We start from the raw sequence: 20,202 nt of genomic DNA on the forward strand, positions 1-20,202 counted from the left end.
CCGCCCCTCCCCTCGTCAACAACTGGATTCCAGCTATTAGTATTTTTCGTCAAACTAGCGCTGCTAGCCTGCTAACTATGACCAATTGCTTTCGTATAAAAACGAGGTAGCCTGTTCGGATATACGTTTTTTTAATTGTTGTCTGCTTAAAACACTCTCCGTCGATATAGCTCCTGCCCGATGTGCAGTCCAATGCAAGCTAAAGGACCGACGAAAGCGGATAAATTGCCTTGCACACGGTCCTTTAGCCGCCTGTGAGACCAGCTAACAGCTAACACCGTAGTAGAGCTCTCGTTAGCCGGCTGGCTGACAGCTGACTAACGTAGCTGTGATTTACTCCGCGAAACAATGAATTGTCTCTGACATTTGTGAGTATGATCCATGTGTTATGACGTAGTAATATCAAATAACTGTATGCCATTTGTTACGAGTCGCTTCAGCGTTGCTTTCCGAAGCTAGCTGCCTGGCTAACCATCGCTTGTTTGTAGCACCAGCTGCACAGAGCCACGCCTGGGCCCTTTAAATCCCTGTTTGAGGCTGATACCATGAGGTGTTATTTCCCCTGTCAATGTTCAGTTGTACAGCACTGAAAATAACTCTAATATGTTGGTTTCACAGAGAGGACTGAGGCCCAGTCGTTTGTCACATCGGACTAAACCAGAGCCCAGAAATAGCAAAGGTGGGACTTTGGTGACTGCGGTGGTACCATTGAGGATAAGCGGGTGAGCCGTCAGTCAACTTGCCGATGAACCCCTGGTTTTAAACCTGCCGCAGCTGCCAATATGATGCCGGTAAGTGCACACAATCCCGGCTCCCCTGTCATAAATACATGTAATTTACTCGCGCATTTATATTTTCAACATCAGTGCCTTAACTACTGATTGGTATTCTCACGTTTGTTCACGCCAGGTATCATGCTCTCCAGAGGAATAGCTTTATAACTATCTTTTAATCTGGCTCTGTTATATGTGGAAGGGTCTTCATTCACAATGTGAAGGATTGTCATTAGGTTCCCCTGGCTAAACATATAACAGAATAAAGATGAGGAGGATTCATTTATATCTGCAGCCTCATGACATAGTTGCAGGACTTCTATATTTATGGCATATGATTGTGGTATCAGAAGTCTGTTTGCTTTGTGCACAAATAATAGAGTATGTTTTCCTGCAAAAGTGTGCAGTATTGAACAAGTCTAATTATTCATGTATATTACAATAGGACAGGTTATTTTCACACATATAGAACGGTAGGTACAGTCGGCTTTGACACATGTTAAGTCAGTAACCTATTTTCATTCTGTTGTTTTCTCTGGTGTTATTGTTCAAGAAGCTCCGTGTCGCAAAGAACAGAATACCTGAATGATAACACCATCGCAGTCCTGCTTTGTCGGGACCTCTTTTGTTATCTGTTGTGCTGAGAATGCAGTGGTGAATTGTGGGAAAAGTGAACGCAGCCATTCTGGCCTTCAGGGAGGGAGGGAGGGGGGGGATCATGAACGCAGACGCAGGATAAGTTTACAGTAGGTTCAGCGTAAGGTGTCGTCATAAATGTGAGTGATTCCTGGCCATTCATCTTTCTGATCGTTTGTACACAACTTCAGAGAGTTTTCAGGAGTACACGGAAGTCACTGCAGCCGTCAAGTTCTCCGGATCGACTGCGCTGGTTGCCTATGTAGACGTTTGCACCCTGTGGCACCAACAGGCTATCAGAGTCAAAGAACCAGTGGAGCAGATGAGGCAGCCCCGCAGTCGGGTCTCGCGTGACTGCGGCAGCCAATGAGGCCACGGCAGATCTAGGTCTGTGTGGCTGTGTCGACTAATGCTCTGTTGTTAAGGGGAACTTTTGAGCCGAGTAGATTGTCAAGTAGCATTACTCTCGCACAGTGGAGCCGGGCAGAGCTCGACTTACAGCGAATGTAAACATTGCATCTTACTGACGCTTTTTGGAGGTGTGCTGGTTTTAAATGACATCAGCCAGGCCGTCACAGTTATATCGTGAAGCACTTGTTATTAAAAATTTAAATACCGTAAGTTGAGTGTATCACTGTTTAACTCCCACCTGTTTAAAACAGATCTCCTTTGTTATTCGTTGAAAAAGTAGACAATATTTATTTGATTATTCTTCCTCTCATGCACATTCGTCAGCTTTCAAACAAACGGACTCGTTCCTTTTTTAACAGCAGATTTAATCGAATAAGAACCTGATACGTTCCTATCGACCTGCTTGCCAGTCACAGCTGCAGCCAAAGTATTCTCATTAGCAGGGAGTTGCTGGTGTTGCAGCTACTGGCACATCCAGAGGACAATTTTCCTATAGAAGGACTTATCGGCACCCTCCTCCACCACCCTGTGACTCCCCCCCCCCCCCCCCCTCTCTCTCTCTCTTTCTGTTTGCTTCTCTCTAGCGCACTCCCCCCCCCCCCCTCCCTCCCTCCCTGAATTACACACACAGAAAGTGTTTGTTTTTTTTTCCTCCCAAGTCTCCTCTGCAGCAGTTTTCAAATGCGCGCACCGCTGTCGGTTTCAGAGGTTTTGCTCGGGATGGCGTAAACAATTAAGTTGCATGCCCGCATGAGCGACAGTGCTACGATGAAGAGGTTTGTGGCTATAGTGCTACGCAGCCTCGTTAGCCTCTCCAAGGAAAACCCCATTTGGGCAAAGGAGCACCACCGGCCACCAAAGAAGGAGATCCGGAGGAAACGGAGGGCGGTCAAAAGAGCCAAGACCATGGGCAGACGCAACTTAGTGAGGGCGGTTGGTATTTCTCCAGTGGTCAGTCAGCTGCATCACTGGTTTCTCTTTTCTACGCTCTGATTTACATGAAGCTGTATTTTAGGATATTCGGTGTGGGCTTTTCGGGACAAATTTGCACCGTAGTTATGTTCTCTGGTTAATTGCCTGTCCTGATTAATTGAACTGTTTTTATGTTGTTACAATATTTCATTACATTGTCTTAGCTGTTGTATTTCTTACATTGAACACGATCGTAAAATGTAAATGTGAGTATAAGGATGCACAATATTTCCACCATAACTAATTCAAATAGTGGCATCAGTTTAATCTGTATTCAAAGTGATGTTGTTGATGCCTCGCTGGGCTGTTTTGTGTCCCGTAGTATGTTGTCTTATTATCCAGCTGGGTGCTCTCCAATGTCCCTCAGGGATTAGCAAAGTAATTATCAGTAAAATGTAGACATAACTAGTCCCTTACTTACCCCCCCCCCCCACATACATTTTTTCAGTTAATGCTCTTGCAGATCATTACATCCATTGCTAGTCTGTCGTGGGTTTTAAAAACACTGTAAGAAGCAACATGAGGTCATAGAAGGATGCACAGCGTTGCCACGGCTCCAGCACCCTTCCATCATACATAGTTTCTGAGTTTGCCAAAAAATATGAGCGTTTAGACTCCTAATCAGCCGAGTTAAATTTGCAGAGGCTCCCAAGCACAAAGTGATTATACTGTTTCAGTTAGGCTGCTGCAGAAAATGTCAATGAATCACACAGCTGCATTATTAAAGGGTGAGTCACTTTGTCTCGGAGAAACTCCCGGAGTAATAATGTATACGTAGCTCAGTGACTAAACTTAGATATCGTGCGATGTGCACTGACAATTATTGTAGCGCTACAAATGCACCCCGAGGCCACACATACAGTCATGCACCAATGGGACTCCATCGGAGCACCTACTCAATGCAGCTGATGCATCAAGTAAAATGGTGTTTGGTGGGTCTGATGTGTTCCTAGTTGGAGGGATTGGTTCATTGATTGGGTTTGACGTTGTAGACTATGGTTTGACACTGAGCCACACGTAAACAAAGTGCTGTGTGTATGTGTCTAGACGTCAAGAGTAGGTTAACAGAGCCCTTATATAGTAGTGTTTCATTTGAAGTCTGAATCACTTGGTTGTCTTTGCTTTATTATCGAACTGTTAAGTTCAACCAGTGCAGCATGAGCACCAACTGTGAAAGCTGAACGATAAAAGCAAACCACTGAAATACAGGGAACCCAGGTTCCAGCTGAACTCCGTCTTTTCAAACTTTTACGTCATTTTGAACATCCCTCCATTTAACATTACAGAGTTTAATGGCTTATATTTCTCTCTTTGTGTATAAAGCACTTGAGAGGAAGTTTTCCACTCTCATCCTGTTTTATGGCTTCATTCAACCAAGATGTTGACAAATCATACGATCCACATACTAGATGTTTATCCATAAAATGCCCCCCCCCCCCGCGCACATTTTACATCCTAAATGACATATTAATTAGTCTAGAATGCCCATTACAAGTTGATTGATGTCGGAAAAAATTCAACCAACTTGGCCTAGAGTTCGATTTACAGAAAATTCAGGCCTATATCACAATCAGTACTTTATGGATGAGTCCAAAGGACATGCGTATATAGGTCATATCATAGACATTGCTGCCCCTTTGCCCCGTCACCTTACTAGTCGACTGAGGATGCAGACTTCATCGTGTTGTCTGATAGCTGCAGGTAGAAACGAGCACTTGCAGCCGTCTGAACACTCTCAGGTGATTGCTTGAAGATGCTGCATTTAGGACGAGGTTCATTTCAGTCCTCGTCGTGTCCTCCGGCTCCAGGCTGTTACATTTAGCAGCTCACATTTAGGAGGATATATTTAGGATAGTTTCCTCAGACATCCATTGACTCAACCTGTCCGAAAAGTTGTTTCTTGAGAACTGGGAAAAAAAAGTGTGTTATCTCTGCTATCTCGACAGCTTTGACTGTTATGGGAGTACATACAGGAGCATGTGGGGGCTTGTGCTGCTATGTCTTACCTCCCAGGCTGAACAGTCTTCAACGCTATGGCAGGCCGTAACCATGGTGAACAGAAACGTGGCAGGCACAGGCACGAGTCCACCCGCAGCTCAAACTAACAGTCGGTGCTGGTGGACAGCAAAATGCCGCATCAGCAGACTGGGCTTTGTCCTTTTAACCGCAACATCAGACAATGCCATATTTTCAAACGGAGCACATTCACATGTGATGCCATCTTTAAGTTGAATCTGCCACTGTGTTTCAAATGTCTTGCGTTGTGTTCCTCTTTCAGATGATATTGACGGTGTACCTCAGCGATGGAGAACAGGCGGTGACCGAGGTGCCCATCACCCCCGAAACGACGTGCCGTGATGTCGTCGAGTTCTGCAAAGAGCCCGGCGAGAGCGGCTGCCACCTGGCTGAGGTCTGGAGAGGCAACGGTAAGAAGGGGTCGGAAAAAAGCGAGCTCTTATTTTCTTGGGTGGGTGTCACCACCAAGTAATGCGTGAATCATGAAACTCTATTATCACCGAGCTTGACACTTCACTCACAGGCGCAAGAGTTGAGTTATAAGAGGCAGTAGCCTTTAGCCTTCCTCATTAATGTGAAAACAAGAACTTCATTAAAGAAAGTTCAGTTGGTGAGCAGAAGACCCTGGAGGAACCATAGATAAGGCAGAAGTTTCACACCCTCAAAGAGAATAAAGCTATTATTACACTCCAGTAATATAACAGTGTTGGTGCAGTCCACAGCACTGTCACATCAGATTCTACTCGGTCCAAACGATTTGCTCCCATCACCACAGTCGTGCTGACACACCCGGTGTTATCAGCATTTTTTTGCTGAGGGGCCACTCCCCAGTTGAAAATAACATCCCAGCCAAAGGGCTTTATTAACCCTCGTTATGCAACCGCGTTCGGCTGGCGCCTCACAATGCAGCCGTCTGCCCCCGAAACCTCCTAAAACCTCCTAAAACCTCTCTGTCTCTGTCTCTTTGTCGCTCTATGCCCACAGCGTGCTGTCCTCTTGAAATGTAAAAACTAGTTATTCATCAATCTCAGTGGTCCCAGATTTTGTAGGGATACCATCACTTTTATTTAATGTTGATTTAGTTCTGAAAACACACAGACTGATGACCGCATGAAGTAATAAGGATACATTTTATTTATTGGCACCCCAAAGGTTGATTTACGTCAAATATGTTTTGACAAATCTTAACTTTTCTGTCTCTGTAGAGCGAGCGATCCCCTTCGAACACATGATGTATGAACACTTGCAGAAATGGGGGCCTCGGAAACAAGAAGTAAAGTTCTTCCTCCGGCACGAAGATTCACCAACGGAGAGCAGTGATCAAGGTGCGTGTTGTCGCAGTCTCCTCATGTCGGGAGGTTTTTCTGCTCTGTGAGGAGTCTCTAACGAGGAGGGAGGAGTCAAGGCAACACCTGACACCTGTTCCGGCTATGGAGGCTGGTATTTAGGGCTTTACCCAAAGACTATTATACGTTCAAACTGAGCTGCTATTGAGGTTTTTGATTCGTGCTTCAGTTGTGTGAAACATGAATGTAGGGAAACGGTGGCCAAGTCTTTATCTGCAGATATGCAGGTTTAAACATGCAAATAATGCATCAATCGACGTGCAAAAAGAAAATTTCAACGTTATGATGAAGCTTTGAATCATCCGTACGTCCCTTCTGGTGTCAGTCAATGTTGTTTGATGAAGTTTAATTGATGCTTGACGGGGCATGTCAAAGGAATCTAACATTGCCCCATTTTCACACACACACACACACACACTCTGCATGACTTGAATCCTTTTTTGCACATGTGTTTGGGTGGAGTATAGCAACGTAAACATCCAGGTGTAAAAGGCATCCAAGCTTAAAATCAATCACTGAGACCTGCTCTGCACATGACCAGATACTCACTGAGGCACATTAACACTCGGTGCACACGCGTGGACATATAAAGGAAGTGCACACAAAGTTAACAAACTCATTCTGGGGAGATTCTGATCTGACTCATATTTGATTTCAATGTGGAACCTGACTCAGAAAGTGTATTTTTGCAGCAAATGTGCCATCAAGATATCTGGTGATTTATTTAGAAGTATAGCAGAAGTGGGGTTCTTTTTTAAATCTCTTCCTGTGAAGTTTTAATCATTTACTCTCATCTTCCCATCAAGCACTTCTTAAAAAAGAGTTTGAGTTCGGTGGCTTTAGTCAGCAGTGCCTAGCCCAGCTCATGAGCAACCATGTCAGGGAACTTTGAAACTATTCTTGACTGTGTGTGTGTGTGTGTGTCTCTGCCCTGCCTGTCTTTGTGATGGGAGACTGTTTCTTTTTTTTGCAGGGAGTCAGCAGTCTCAGGATCAGACGAGTCGCAGGAGTGGAAACACCGGAGAGAAGCACAGTGAGAACGGGGTGAGACTTCATTAGTATTATCTAAATTATGTTAAAATGTACTTTTACGGAACAAACCAGGTCCACAGGCCGTCGTGAGATCCCTCAGCGTGGCTGCACAATCATATATAACCACAGACAAAAAAGAAACCAAAAAAATATGAATAGATTACTAAAACCAAAATATTAAATTCTACCCCCCCCTTAAGGAGTCTTAAGTGAGTGTCTGTGGATCCGAGATTCTGATTTTTACGCCAGTGTTTGAGGGTAACATCAAAGACACTAGTGATACAGACATGCTCCGTGTCCTCCTTGTTGTGCATGTTGAGCTCTACAGCTTTAGGATGTGTGTTCTAGAAAATATGAATGACTCTGATAAGAGCAGCCTCTGGCATCCTTTCTCTCTCTCTCGCTCTCTGTCTCTCTCTCGCTCTCTGTCTCTCCGACCATCTGTCCCAGATTTCACAAAAGCAAAGTGTTGCGGTCAAGGAATCATAACTAATTCAACCTTAAGGGTGGAGGGAAGAATCCAGAGCAGCAGGAAGTGGAGGGGTTGTTGTTTTTTGTTTTTTAAAAAGATTGTAGCACAAGAGCACCCAGAGGCCATTCCTGCTATTATACGAAAAAAACCCAAGTTACGGTAATATATATATATATAACTCTCGGCCGGCATCATGTTACTGACCTATACAACGCACAGCAAGCAGAAACATCTGTTTTTATCGTCACTGTCTGTTCTACGTCATTAGCTGCACGGCCGGCTCTGCTTAACCTCCCAAGTGCCGAGGCTCAGTTGTGTCCGAGTTTCTTCCTGATATCTGATTTAGAGGATTATATCAGTCGGCCTGCCGGATGATATAACGGGCCCTAAGAGGATCATTGCTTTGGCTTTTCCAAGGGCTGCTGCCCAAACCCCCCGGGGGGGGGGGTCTTCCTCTCCACCACGCAGCGCTGATCCTCCTCTGAGAGCGACGCTGCCTTGCAAAGAGCAGAGGGGCCTCAAGGGAACGCTTCCACCATCGCACGCATTCTCAATACTTTTTCTTTTTTTTTAACGTCACAATTTTAGCATCCAGGCTTGATGATGATGATGATGATGATGACGACAGCTTCTTGGCAGTATTGAGACTTCCGGTTTCCTTTGCCCAGAGCTGAAATGATGAGCCAACATGTATCACAGCTGACTGACTATCTTTTAGCTTTGGGACTTTTGGTCGAACAAAAAAAAGCAATTGGAAGACTTTTCTCAATTTTGACCCACGTCAGTTGATTTATCAAGAAAATAATCAATATATTAATCAGTAATAACTATGATTGTAGTCCCAGCTCTATACAGGCTCATGTCAATTAGATGATGATTATTTATTATTTGCATTATCGCTTCATCTGCAGTTAATGTTCTTGATTACTCGAGAAACCCTTTGGCCTATAGAACGTCAGATAATAGTTAAAAATCACAATTTCCTAGTTCAGAAACACTACAAGATGAATCTATTGTCAAAGGAGTAGAGTTTTTATTTGCTGTTGATCAAATCAAATAATCAGCTCTTACAGAGTTCTTTGCTCTTCAGAACATGAATAACTAGGTTATTTTACTCTGAAACGTCATCCCGATGATGATTTTTATGAATAGGATCATTTGAGCCATAATCATGGATTGCTCTCCATTCCAGATATGCACTAATCTATACAGTGGTCGGAGCATCAGTGAGGCCGAGGCTGCTCTGCTTCCCGTTGTTTCTCCAACTCCCTCTTCATCACTGTCTGTTTCTCCCTCGGGTGTGTGTGTGTGTGTGTGTGTGTGTGTGTGTGCGCGCTTTCTACATCTCGAGCTCGGTTGAGTCACCTCCTCCCCCCCCCCTCCCTCCCCCCTCTGAGTCTTCCTAGACACACTCGTATCTAAATGCCAGGTAGGAAAACACTGTGTGAGTCACACGCACGAAGCTTAACGCGGTGTCCGTGCCAAATTGTCTTTTTAAGAGACGAGATGATGCGCGACGCGTATTGCGAAAGTCTAATTGTTCCCAAAAAGAAGCATGTTTTATTCAGACAACACGAGTCACAAAATGTCTGCCTGTTCTAATCGAGTGAGAGCAGTGCATGCAGTATTCTTGTGTGGATTTAATTCTGTCATCTGTTTTTCATGTCATCATCCTCTCCATGCCTCTCACTGATCTCATGTTTTTTTAAGAAGCTCCCTTTCTGAACCACTGTCCTTTCCTGCATCGTCTCCTCTCTCTTTGAACACACCTCCTAAAGGCAAAGACTTGGAGCACTTCAGCGTGTCAGTATTTCGGTTTAGAGGACTGTACTCGCTCTCAGTGTGCTGTGTTATTGAAGAGCAGTCCGCCGGTGTGTTGGCGGCAGCAGCTGCTTTTGGAAAATTCAGAAGTCTGTAGAATGATAGTTGATCGGGTTCCTTTATTCTGTGAGCTCTCGAACAAACACACACGGGGGCTGAAGAGGAGGATTTCATTGAAAATGTTTATGGAGGTGAATGTCTAGTGAAGCCAGTTCTACTCTTACGTGTACTAGCTTGGTTTACATTATATATAAACCCGATACCTTTTTATATTTATTAGTTGCGTAGTTGTATTTCTCGCTACAGTTCCAGCTGAAAGGATTCGTCGATCAACAGAAAAGCCAGAGAGCCGAACTCTGCTGCTGTTTGAGCCTCTGGCTGCTGAAATCAGAAATCTTTTAAAACCATTTCTGCAAAATGCCTTTTTGCGGAACTTGTTTCTTTATTCTTATGTAACGTTTTATGCTGGATATATTTCTGCGCTTATTGACTGCATATTTGTCTTCAAAGTGCTATTTCATCAAGTATCCGTTCCATAATGTCACAAAGATTGATGACACTAGATCAGTGTGTTGTTGACCGATTCGTGTGTGTGTGTGTGTGTGTGTAGGTGGGGAATCAGCGCGTGGAGCTCACGATGTCAGAGCTGCAGGAGATGGCCACGCGGCAGCAGCAGCAAATCGAGGCTCACCAGCAGATGCTCGTCGCAAAGGTAAAGCCTTGTCTTCGTTATTTTATCTGAATATGAATCATCCCGCTGACCATTTATAACGGTCTTACATTCAAAATATGCTTCTCACTATTCCTACTGGGGAACATTAGATGGCACGCCTTTCACATTGTGCGTCGCGTACAGAGGTGCTCGTTAAGGTGTCGGGTCTGTCCGATATTATGACCTGTAAGTCTGGAACTGGGCGTTCGTTTAAGGCCAAGCAGGTTCAGTACACAGCCTGGAAACGTTCTGTTAACGAGAAGATGCACTCCCGTTGCACTACTGTGATCCACAGAGGCCCACCATGACCTCAAACTGGGACAAACCGTTATGTAACAAATGAGATGGGAGGCAGAACGAGTCGCTGTGCTAGGATTGTCCAGTTTGTCATAATTCATGCCGTCTTTAGTGAAACTCGTGCACAAACATCGCTGTGTTTACTCGAGCGTGGAGATTATGCATGATTTTGAAGACCAAGGACTCTACCTTTCTCACATCGGTTACGAAAAGGAGCTTTCATCTTGCAGTGGGAGGAATAAGAACCTTCACACAACCAGTCTACCAGTGCACCAACTCACGTCCGACCGCCGCGCTTGTCGTGTGCCGATCAGTCAAGACCAGTCATGCACGATGAAGCCTGCTGTAGACCCGCAGATAGAAAGACTTATTTATTGCCTTTGTTTTGGTGTCTCAGAATGTAGGCCCACATGAAGCCCTGCAGCCATTTGGAAACCTGGGGCTGTCATTTCCTATTTTAGGACCTGAACTGGAGCAGTTCTCAGTTGGACGGAGAGATGAAGTCATCTGACCCTGACTTCAGACAGTCTTGACACAGCACAGCATTTCATTTAGTGCATACAGTAGAGCGATTCAGCCTAGTTTCAGGGTACGTCTGCCACGGAGATATCTTGTAAGCTTTGGGGTGGCGCGTCGCTGGTGTTAGCATTGCGACGGCTCGCTCTGTTGGATGCAGTATGACGTCATTTTCTGTACATGGTTTGTTTTCCCGTCGCCTATGAAACGTCCGTCTCTTGTCTGGTCCTCATGAAGGAGCAACGCTTGCGCTACCTGAAGCAGCAGGAGCGTCGTCAGCAGCAAACCGTTTCAGAGAGCGAGAAGCTGCAGAAGCTGAAGGAGCACGTGGACAGCCAGGAGGCAAAGCTCAAGAAGATCCGGGCGATGAGAGGCCAGGTGGACTACAGCAAGGTCATCAACGGCAACCTGTGTATGTATACTTCCAGAATGTACATCGTTTACTAACCCATGCAGTTGTATATTTAAATCTAGTCACATCTAGAGCTCGGAAGAAAGATTGAGCTAACTTGCTCGTTTTAAAGAGGTTTCAAATGAGCTGATGTGGTTTCTTTATTCCTCTCATCCAGCGGCAGAGATTGAGCAAGTCAGCGGCCTGTTCCAGGAGAAGCAGGTCGAGTTACAGTCGGCAGTGCTGAGGGTCGAGCAGCTCAGCCAGCAGCTGGAGGACCTGAGGAGGGGAAAGCTCAACGGCATACAGACCGCCCTGGGGGGCCAGGTATCCGGCACTGCTGCCCTGGAGCTCCGTAAACTCTACCAGGAGCTTCAGGTAGAAATAAGTGCTTTTTTAAATGTTCGACTGTATTTGCTTTACCTCTGGCGACGGTGACGGCGGTATCTGTTGTCGTAGTGAATCTATGCGTGTGTTTGCGTCCGCTTTTATCGCCCGCAGATCCGGAACAAGCTGAACCAGGAGCAAAACAGCAAGCTAAAGCAACAAAAGGATCTTCTCAACAAACGCAACATGGAGGTGACGCTCATGGACAAGCGCATCAGCGAGCTGCGGGAACGCCTCCACAAGAAAAAAGCTGAGGCACGTCAAAAAGAAAACCTTCCTGTAAGACTAAGAGCGCTCAACACTTCTCCTCATTCAGACTCTTTTTGGTGGAAATGCTTCTGACAAAAGCCCCTCTATGAGGAAAACTCATTTCTACTGACTCGTGTCATATATTCTATACATCTCCTTCACTTCTTGATGGTTTCTCCTGTCAACACTCCTGATAGTTGAATCTTTTCTGACTCTTATAGCTCAACAGAGCCAACGGGCCTCCCTCTCCCCAGCCAGCTGCTGGTACTCTGGGCCGTGTTGCTGCTGTTGGGCCCTACATCCAGGTTCCTGTACCGGGTCGACCGGAAGGAGGCTACACCATACCCGCTGATCCCCTGAAGCCTCAGACTCTGGGTGTCAATAACCAGGCCAACCACGGCCGCACCAAGTCAGGTTGGTTGAAACCCATAAAGTTACAATTGCAGTGGAAACCAGGTGATATATAATGTGTAGTTTTAATTGAAGATTTGAGTTTCTTGTATTTTTTTTCCTCATTAAGAAAGCAGGAACATGGTCATGGCCACTTAGAGGAAGCAGAAGAGAGGATAGTGTCTGGATTCAGTTACAGTGTAGATTGGATACATGTAGTCCCAGAAGCTTTACTACACATCTTGCATGTCTGAAATTCCCGAACTGTTAGTTTTCTTCCTACCTGACTTCTCTGTTAATTCTCTGCCTGCACTTGATTTCATCTTTTCCTTCCTCTCTACCTGTGTTGTGTGTCCTGTGGTTCCCCTTCCTCTCCTCCTCTCTCATGTGTCGGTGCTGTCCTTTTTTCTTTGTGCTCTCTTTCTGTCTCACTGGGTGCGGGGTGGTGGGGGGGGGGCAACTCTTCCTGGGGCAGACGGTGTGCGCAAGCCTCCCGGCCCTTGGAAGGTGTCTGATTTAGACATCGTTGTGGACCCGGTACCCCCGGCCCTTCCAGAATCACACCCGGGCACCGGAGCCTCCACTGGCTCCGACGGCACGTCCCGTGAGTGCACAGCGCTGCATTAACAAGGGATGGCACCTACTGAACCTTCTCTCTCGTGCACTGACTAATATCATAGTCTGTTTGATTGGCGACGAAATAAAGATGATCAAAACAAACTCACTGTAAAGGTAATGGAGCCGATTTTCTCCACCAGCGTACATGCACAGCTGGGGAATCTGAGGAGGCGACGAGCATCTGTGCCTGCTTAACATGAACAATGGCCGACTGATGGAAGCATCCTTGTTTGGGATCCTTTGAGCTCTCCTGCCGGTGCAGCGTTGAGCCAGTTCTTTCTCCTCCAAACTGGCGAGAGCAAATGTTGACTTTTCATTCGGAGTGTTTCCTCTGTTGATTGGCTAATGACGTCAGAGTCGTGTGGGGTGCCATCTTGAAACACTTTGCTGCAGAACACTTTGCAGAAATGTGACGCTCCTAATCGTAGCTGACATAAAGCCTCGTATGAGGAAAGTGTCACTGACGAAGCACCGCCGATCCCCGTCTGCGTTGGTGCACCTCGGAGAAGGTTCAATGAGTCGAGTGCCTCGTAAAAATATACACGCACAAGATCTTCTAACTTTATAACATCCCCCAGACTGCCTAACCTCAAGCATCGCTCCACATTCACACGACAACCGAGCTGTGGGAATCACTTTAGTTGTCAAACACTTAACATGCACAAGGAAGTGAACTTGTGCATGTTAAAATGTCACCGATTGACTCCAACTGAGACCCAGTTCAAGCCGTTTCCTTGTAGACTCCTGTAGTGTCGGTAGAACTGCTTCATAATTACTGTAATTAATCTCAGAAAAGATTGAAAGCTGCTTCTTCAACAGATTTCCCAATCGGTCCCATTAATGTAGATCTACTTTATCGTTTGTTTATTTAAAGTTCCCATTCGGTACTAAAAAGAATATTGGAAATCTGAAAACCCATAATTGACTTTTGAGACTTTCTTGGGGTCTGGAAAGAGTCTGTTATTGTTGTTTTGTTGTGTCTTCTTTTTCTATCTTCTTTCTTTTCAACCTATACTTACATCCGTTTTATCCTTCACATGTATTTTTTTTTTTTTCCCAAGTATTCACTTTTTGTCTTGGAGACAAACGGTACTTGCAGTCCTTGAATCTTCTACTAAATCGCAATTTAGTTGCAAAAAAAAGCAAAATACAAGTACGCAGTAGCACAACACTAATGCAGATCCATTCATCGCCATCATTGCTGTGAAGTGAAGGCTCAGGATTTTTACCCTATTGATCAACAGCTCCTCTTGCAACGTGTGTGCTGTTTTTGATAAATGTAACTTTAAGAAGAAAGTAGGACAACTTGCAAATCCTTTGCAAGAAATACACTTTGTAAACATTTCAAAAAAGACGGAACAGCTGACCATAAACAGTTTCCCCCCGAAAAGTCACCTCGTAGAAGCTTTCTGTCTGTGGGAAAGGTGTGTGTGTGTGTGTATTACCAGTGTTGCAAGTCAATGGTGCATCAAACTTTTCCCTTTGCGTCAGAGCAATTGGCAACAATCAGTGTGTCTAAATGTCTCTTAATGGTGTCTGGTTAATAGGATAGGCTTCTCAAAATCCTGAACCCTCCGTTCAATACCAGTCCTAGGTGAAAATGGTACAGATATGTGTTCTTGAAATACTCATATTCCACTTAATGTGGTTAATCTCACAAAGTCACATATTTCAAACGTTACCATTTAGACCTACCTCTGGTGGATATGCTTTCTCACTACCCTGAGTCGTTTCTCATACCACCTCAATCACTCGTTGCTCTTTTGCGACACACTTACTGTGTCCTGTTTGTTCCCCAGCTAATGATACAGGTTGGCCTACTTTAGGCAAGACCAACACATCTCTAAAGCCTCCTGAGAGACGAGACTCTGGGGCCGATACCCACGGCAAGAGCCCTCCCTCAGGCTCCCCCGTCGCGCCGAGTGCAGAAAAGGTTCGTCTTCTTTCTTCTTCTCCGTCCAGTGTTCTGTAGCTATTAATCACGTCCTATAAGAAAAATGTTGAATGTGAGATTGTGCTAGAGATGAGCTGTCAATAGTTCAAATATCTCTGGAAGAAATCATTTTCCCCCCCATTGCTTCTTCCCAGGTGCTAGACTCCAAAATGGCTGTGTCCTCCCCTGCCATATCCAAGCCACAGCCGCCTCCCTATGGCTCCCACCTCATCCACGCAATCTCGGCCAGCTCCTTGGAGCGGCGCAAGGACGCGCCTCCTCCTCCTCCTCGCCCGCTCCCGAACCCGCCGGCTCCTGCTTGGCCCCGCGTCCCCCCCTCCACAGGCTCGTCCTCCCAGCAGATCCAGCAGCGGATCTCGGTGCCGCCAAGTCCCACCTTCCAGCCCAATGCGCCGTTGTTCCCTCCGGGGCTGAGCGAGCGACTGGACCCCCCGCCCGCTGTGGCAGTACGCCCCTTCATCCCAGACAGAGGATCGCGGCCTCAGTCGCCCCGAAAGGGCCCCCCCACCATGAACTCCAGCTCCATCTATCACATGTACCTCCAGCAGGCAGCGCCAAAGAGCCAGCCACTCAAGCCTGCTCTCAAAGCAGGTAAGAGCTGGGTTTGGAGAGCTGTTGTGTCTCGTTCAATATTGCTGCTACTTGCTAGATCCAGTTTTGTCAAGTCAAGCCTGATGTTGCCTTACACATAAAATAGTAATTCCAGTCTCTTTCACGCAGTGAGGCAATCAGCTACTTCATTAAAAACTGGTCTTAGATCAGTATCTGTATCTGCATCGGGACTGAAAAAGCCAACTCGGTGCATCCCTAGTAAAATGACCTAAAAGTAGCTGTTAGTCAGATCGGTAGTCTAAAATGTATTTTATGTAAATGTTTGACATCTAACCCATCGATACATTTTTGGCAGGTGAATCAACAATGATGATAATCCCACTCTCTCTGTTTGTCTCTAGTATATGGGAAGCCTGTCCTCCCCCCCAGCTCGACTCCCCCCTCGCCTCTCCCTTTCGTCCAGGCCGGAGGGGCCTTCCCGTTGCTCCAAGGCCACCCGGGGGGTGAGGACGCTTTGGACGGAGAATTTGACGATCACGATTTCTTCCAGCACCACCCGGAGCCCTTAGCGCCTCCTCCCAGTGTGGAGAACATCCCCCGACCACTCAGCCCCACTAAGCTCACGCCCATGGTGCACTCCCCGCTGCGCTACCAAAGTGACGCCGATCTCGAGGTGCTCCGCAAAAAGCTGGCCAACGCTCCGAGACCGCTCAAGAAGCGCAGCTCCATCACAGAACCGGAGGGCCCCAGCGGACCCAACATCCAGAAACTGCTCTACCAGAGATTCAACACTCTAGCGGGAGGCATAGAGGGAAATGGAGTCGGTGGATCAGGAAGTGGCACCGGTGCGGGTAATGGGACGCCATTTTATCAGCCAGCTAATCCTCCCGCATATCTGGGAGGCGACTCAGACAACGGTAACCTCACCTCTGAGACGCCGCCACCGCCACCAGGGGCGCAGCAGCCGGGCTCTGAGGCTCCGCCTCCATCTACGAACGACAACGAGCCGCTGCCCTCGCCACCAGAGCTGGATCCTGCCGACGCAGAGGACGACGACAATAACAACACGGGAGGCTCTGAGGCGTCGCTGCCCAGCCCCGTGCCGGAGGTGACCACTCCAGAGGAGAGCGGCACACGGGTCTCGCAGCTCCTGGTGAGAGATACGCCTACATAACAGCATTTAAGGAGAGATTTCAAATAAACAAACTAACGTCTCCTTTCTGTTCACAGGACAAGCGCACAAACCTGAAGAAGCCAAACTCTGAGCGCACCGGCCACGGCTTCAGGGTGAAGTTCAACCCTCTGGCCCTCCTGCTGGACGCCTCGTTGGAGGGAGAGTTTGACCTCGTCCAGAGGATCATCTATGAGGTATGTCACGACTGTGTGAGTATACTTTTGACTTATTTGCAATTGCACGCATTTGGGGACAAGCACTCATCTTTTCATCTGGGTCTTTCTTTTTTCCTCAGGTGGAAAATCCGAGCACTGCCAATGACGAGGGCATCACACCCCTGCACAACGCAGTGTGTGCGGGACACCACCACATAGTCAAGTTCCTGCTGGATTTTGGGGTGAACGTCAACGCTGCAGACAGTGATGGATGGTGGGTGATGACGAAAGAAATGTAGTTCAGGTTGATTTGTCTGTTGCATCTCTTTCCATTTATACATACATTATGTTTATTTTCCCGTTTGTGCGAACAGGACTCCGCTCCACTGCGCCGCCTCCTGCAACAGCGTTCATCTCTGCAAGGTGTTGGTGGAGTCGGGGGCGGCCATCTTTGCCAGCACCATCAGTGATGTGGAGACTGCTGCGGATAAATGCGAGGAAATGGAGGAGGGTTACATCCAGTGCTCCCAGTTTCTATACGGTGAGAAACAAGCCATCAACACGTAGCAAATGAGCCCCGGTACTGTAATGCATCTCAGTGTTGGTTAGAAAAAGTGTTTTGGTTTTAACATTTTAAGATGCGTTTGTCTGTGAAGATACTGGTGTGATATTGACAGCCTGTTTTTGGACACTCTACTGCAGGTGTTCAAGAGAAGATGGGTGTAATGAACAAGGGGACAGTGTACGCTCTGTGGGATTACAAAGTTCAGAACCAGGACGAGCTGGTGTTCGGCGAGGGGGACGCCATCACCATTCTGCGGCGACAGGACGACAGTGAAACGGAGTGGTGGTGGGCGCAGCTTGAGGACAATGGGGGCTACGTGCCCCGCAACCTGCTGGGGGTAAACAACAACATATATATTAACTGTCACATTTGTTTATCGAAGAGCTGAAGTCATTAGTGGTTTATTTGACGGGCAGAAAACTAATTGCCAACTATTTTGATATGTTTGATAATTGGTTATTTGAGTTTCATATGCTTAGATGTCATTGGTTGTTGTTGCTATTCTGTTTAATTAAAAGGATTGAGAGAGAGAGGGAGAGAGATGTGACAAAGTGCAAACGTCACATGTTAACCATTTCTCCTGTTTCCGTTTGTGTTCTTTGCAGCTCTATCCTCGGATCAAGCCTCGTCAGCGCTCCCTGGCATAGTGTCTCACTCCACTGACCATCAGCTGAACTAGGAACAAAACCAAGAGCAGAGAACAATGGGGCCTGGTGCTCTGTCTTCTCCCCGTGGCCATAACCCCCCCCCCCCCCCCTTGTGCTTCTCACAAAATCCTTTCTTTTTCTCTGAAGCAATGGGCACCAAAGTCTTGACACACATATTTACAGAAGCACACACTTACACAAGCACTCCGAAGGCTCTTAAACCACTCCATCCTGATCCCTCGCTCTCGCTCGCTCGCTCTCTCTCTCCTCCCCTCCCACCTTTCAACCTATTGCTCCGTCATCGTTCCGACATGATTCACCCCGGTTCAGTGTCCGCTCTGTATCCGACATCGACTCGAAGAATAAAACACTAACCCGCGTCTCAGTATTTCTTGCAGTGTTCACACTTCTTCCGCCGTGAGTTCTGTGGTGGCACTGGTTGCATGACACGAAACGGGGACTGGAACGATCAGCCCTCATGGTGAGGAGACGACGCTGATTGTTGTTGTTGGTGAAATTGACTTTGAATTTGATCCCCTTGCACGAAAAACAAACAAACTAAGACAGAAAAATGTGCTCTGTGTTTGATTTCGCTGTCTAACCACCAAAGATGAATATAGATTTTAACAATTACCCTCCAATCAGTAGTTCACAGCTCCTTCTAGAGGTCGTCATGATTTAGAAAGGAAGAAGGAAAATGTTGTTGAGTATTAACTACACGGGCCAGTCCGAACAAATCAAGCGTATTAAAGCAAAGATGAATATAGATTTTCATGAACATCATTTGAAGACTTGTTTTTTCATTCAGTGTCATCTGTTCAGAACCTGGATGCAGGGTAATCCAGCTTTTCTGTTTTATGGGATTTCAAGATCTATTAAGCTGTGTGAAAAATACTGAGTCTGTATGTTTGGTAATCTGAACGAATGCTGCAGTTTCCGAAAGATACTGTGATGGAAATAATCAACAAACAGTATTTTGCTTTACCAAAAAAAAAGGTTGATTGAGAAGCTGTGACTGCATAACATCTGGAGAGTGTGTCTAAAACGTTTCAAATGTCAAATATATCTTAATTTGGGGATTTAGGGATTGGGAAAAACAAGTTGTTTTAAATTCCACAGTGGTGAGAAAGATGCTCGTTCTTGATGGTGTTATTGGGACATTCTTGCTAATTGTAAGTCCTTTACAGTCTGTATCGTGTTTTCAAACATTTACATTAAGTTGGTCCTCACTTCAAAGATTCATTCATTCATTTTTTTCTGACTTCTGGCACCTGATTAGATTTCACCTTTAACTTGACAACATGGCAAGAAGATCATGAATTGCAAATAATGAATGAAGTCCAGACACTGTGCCTCAAAACCACTGAAATCATCATCCAAACCATAATACAAACTGTGTTTACCACATTAGAAGTTCACGCTCAACATCAATAACCAAGTTATTTTCTTCTACCAGCTGCTGAGCATGTCTGGTCATCTAATGCTGCAGGTATTTTTCTGTGGCTGTGACAAAACCCCACTTGAAACACTTAATCTCAGGACCACCATGGTGCTGCTGACACTGTTCCACCACTAAACTAGTGATCATATTTCTATTTGTATCTCTACAAACATCACCTTCATTTGAGTGCCGTACCGAACAAAAACACAGTACAAAATTGGAAAAATCTCTCTCAGCGATGGGCAAAAATGATTGATGGATGAAGAGAAGGTTATTATGTCTGAAATGTAAATCTGCTTCAGACCTGATAACCTTCTCCCAGTTCTGTTCCTCCAGCCGCCCCTCTTTCAGGTATTCACCATTCCAGTAACACTCATACATGTGTTATATGTCACATCATTGAACAGCTGGAGTCCATCAACTTGTTCTGAGCCTTGAGTGTTATGCCAAGTGTGCTAGTGGCCCAGGCTCTACATGGCTTAATCTGTACATAGTGTGAGGAGACGTGCTATATGTTTGCTGTATGGACAAGTGGGCTTTCTGTATGAACGCTGTACTCACAGATTGAATTCTGTAAATGTGAAGAATAAAACAGAAGCTCTGGCATGACTGATGTCTTTCAGTGTTGCATCAACAAAACAATGTTACATTTTAGGAATTGTGAATGTTTCTTTT

General features: G+C 46.0%; 1 protein-coding gene across 5 annotated transcripts; it reads left to right on the forward strand.

Annotated features, from left to right (window-relative positions):
* The first annotated feature begins 94 nt into the window (after nucleotides 1-94).
* ppp1r13bb (protein phosphatase 1, regulatory subunit 13Bb) lies at nucleotides 95-20,073 on the forward strand. Of its 5 annotated transcripts, none has more exons than XM_079290224.1 (19): nucleotides 95-368; nucleotides 619-791; nucleotides 5,071-5,218; nucleotides 6,014-6,133; nucleotides 7,128-7,198; nucleotides 10,090-10,191; nucleotides 11,242-11,416; nucleotides 11,574-11,773; nucleotides 11,897-12,061; nucleotides 12,253-12,445; nucleotides 12,897-13,025; nucleotides 14,839-14,972; nucleotides 15,128-15,584; nucleotides 15,947-16,698; nucleotides 16,776-16,928; nucleotides 17,015-17,148; nucleotides 17,249-17,415; nucleotides 17,577-17,776; nucleotides 18,045-20,073. In XM_079290224.1, exons 2-19 carry the CDS (start codon nucleotides 783-785, stop codon nucleotides 18,084-18,086), a joined length of 3,351 nt encoding a protein of 1,116 aa, XP_079146350.1. In that variant the 5' UTR covers nucleotides 95-368; nucleotides 619-782; the 3' UTR covers nucleotides 18,087-20,073. The 5 variants fall into 5 exon arrangements, with proteins under 5 accessions (XP_079146350.1, XP_079146351.1, XP_079146352.1 ...); XM_079290225.1 differs by having other exon boundaries at nucleotides 16,776-16,913; XM_079290226.1 differs by lacking the exon at nucleotides 12,897-13,025.
* The last annotated feature ends 129 nt before the right edge of the window (nucleotides 20,074-20,202 follow it).

This window comes from Melanostigma gelatinosum (genome assembly GCF_949748355.1).
Source record: "Melanostigma gelatinosum genome assembly, chromosome: 19".
Lineage (NCBI taxonomy): Eukaryota > Metazoa > Chordata > Actinopteri > Perciformes > Zoarcidae > Melanostigma > Melanostigma gelatinosum.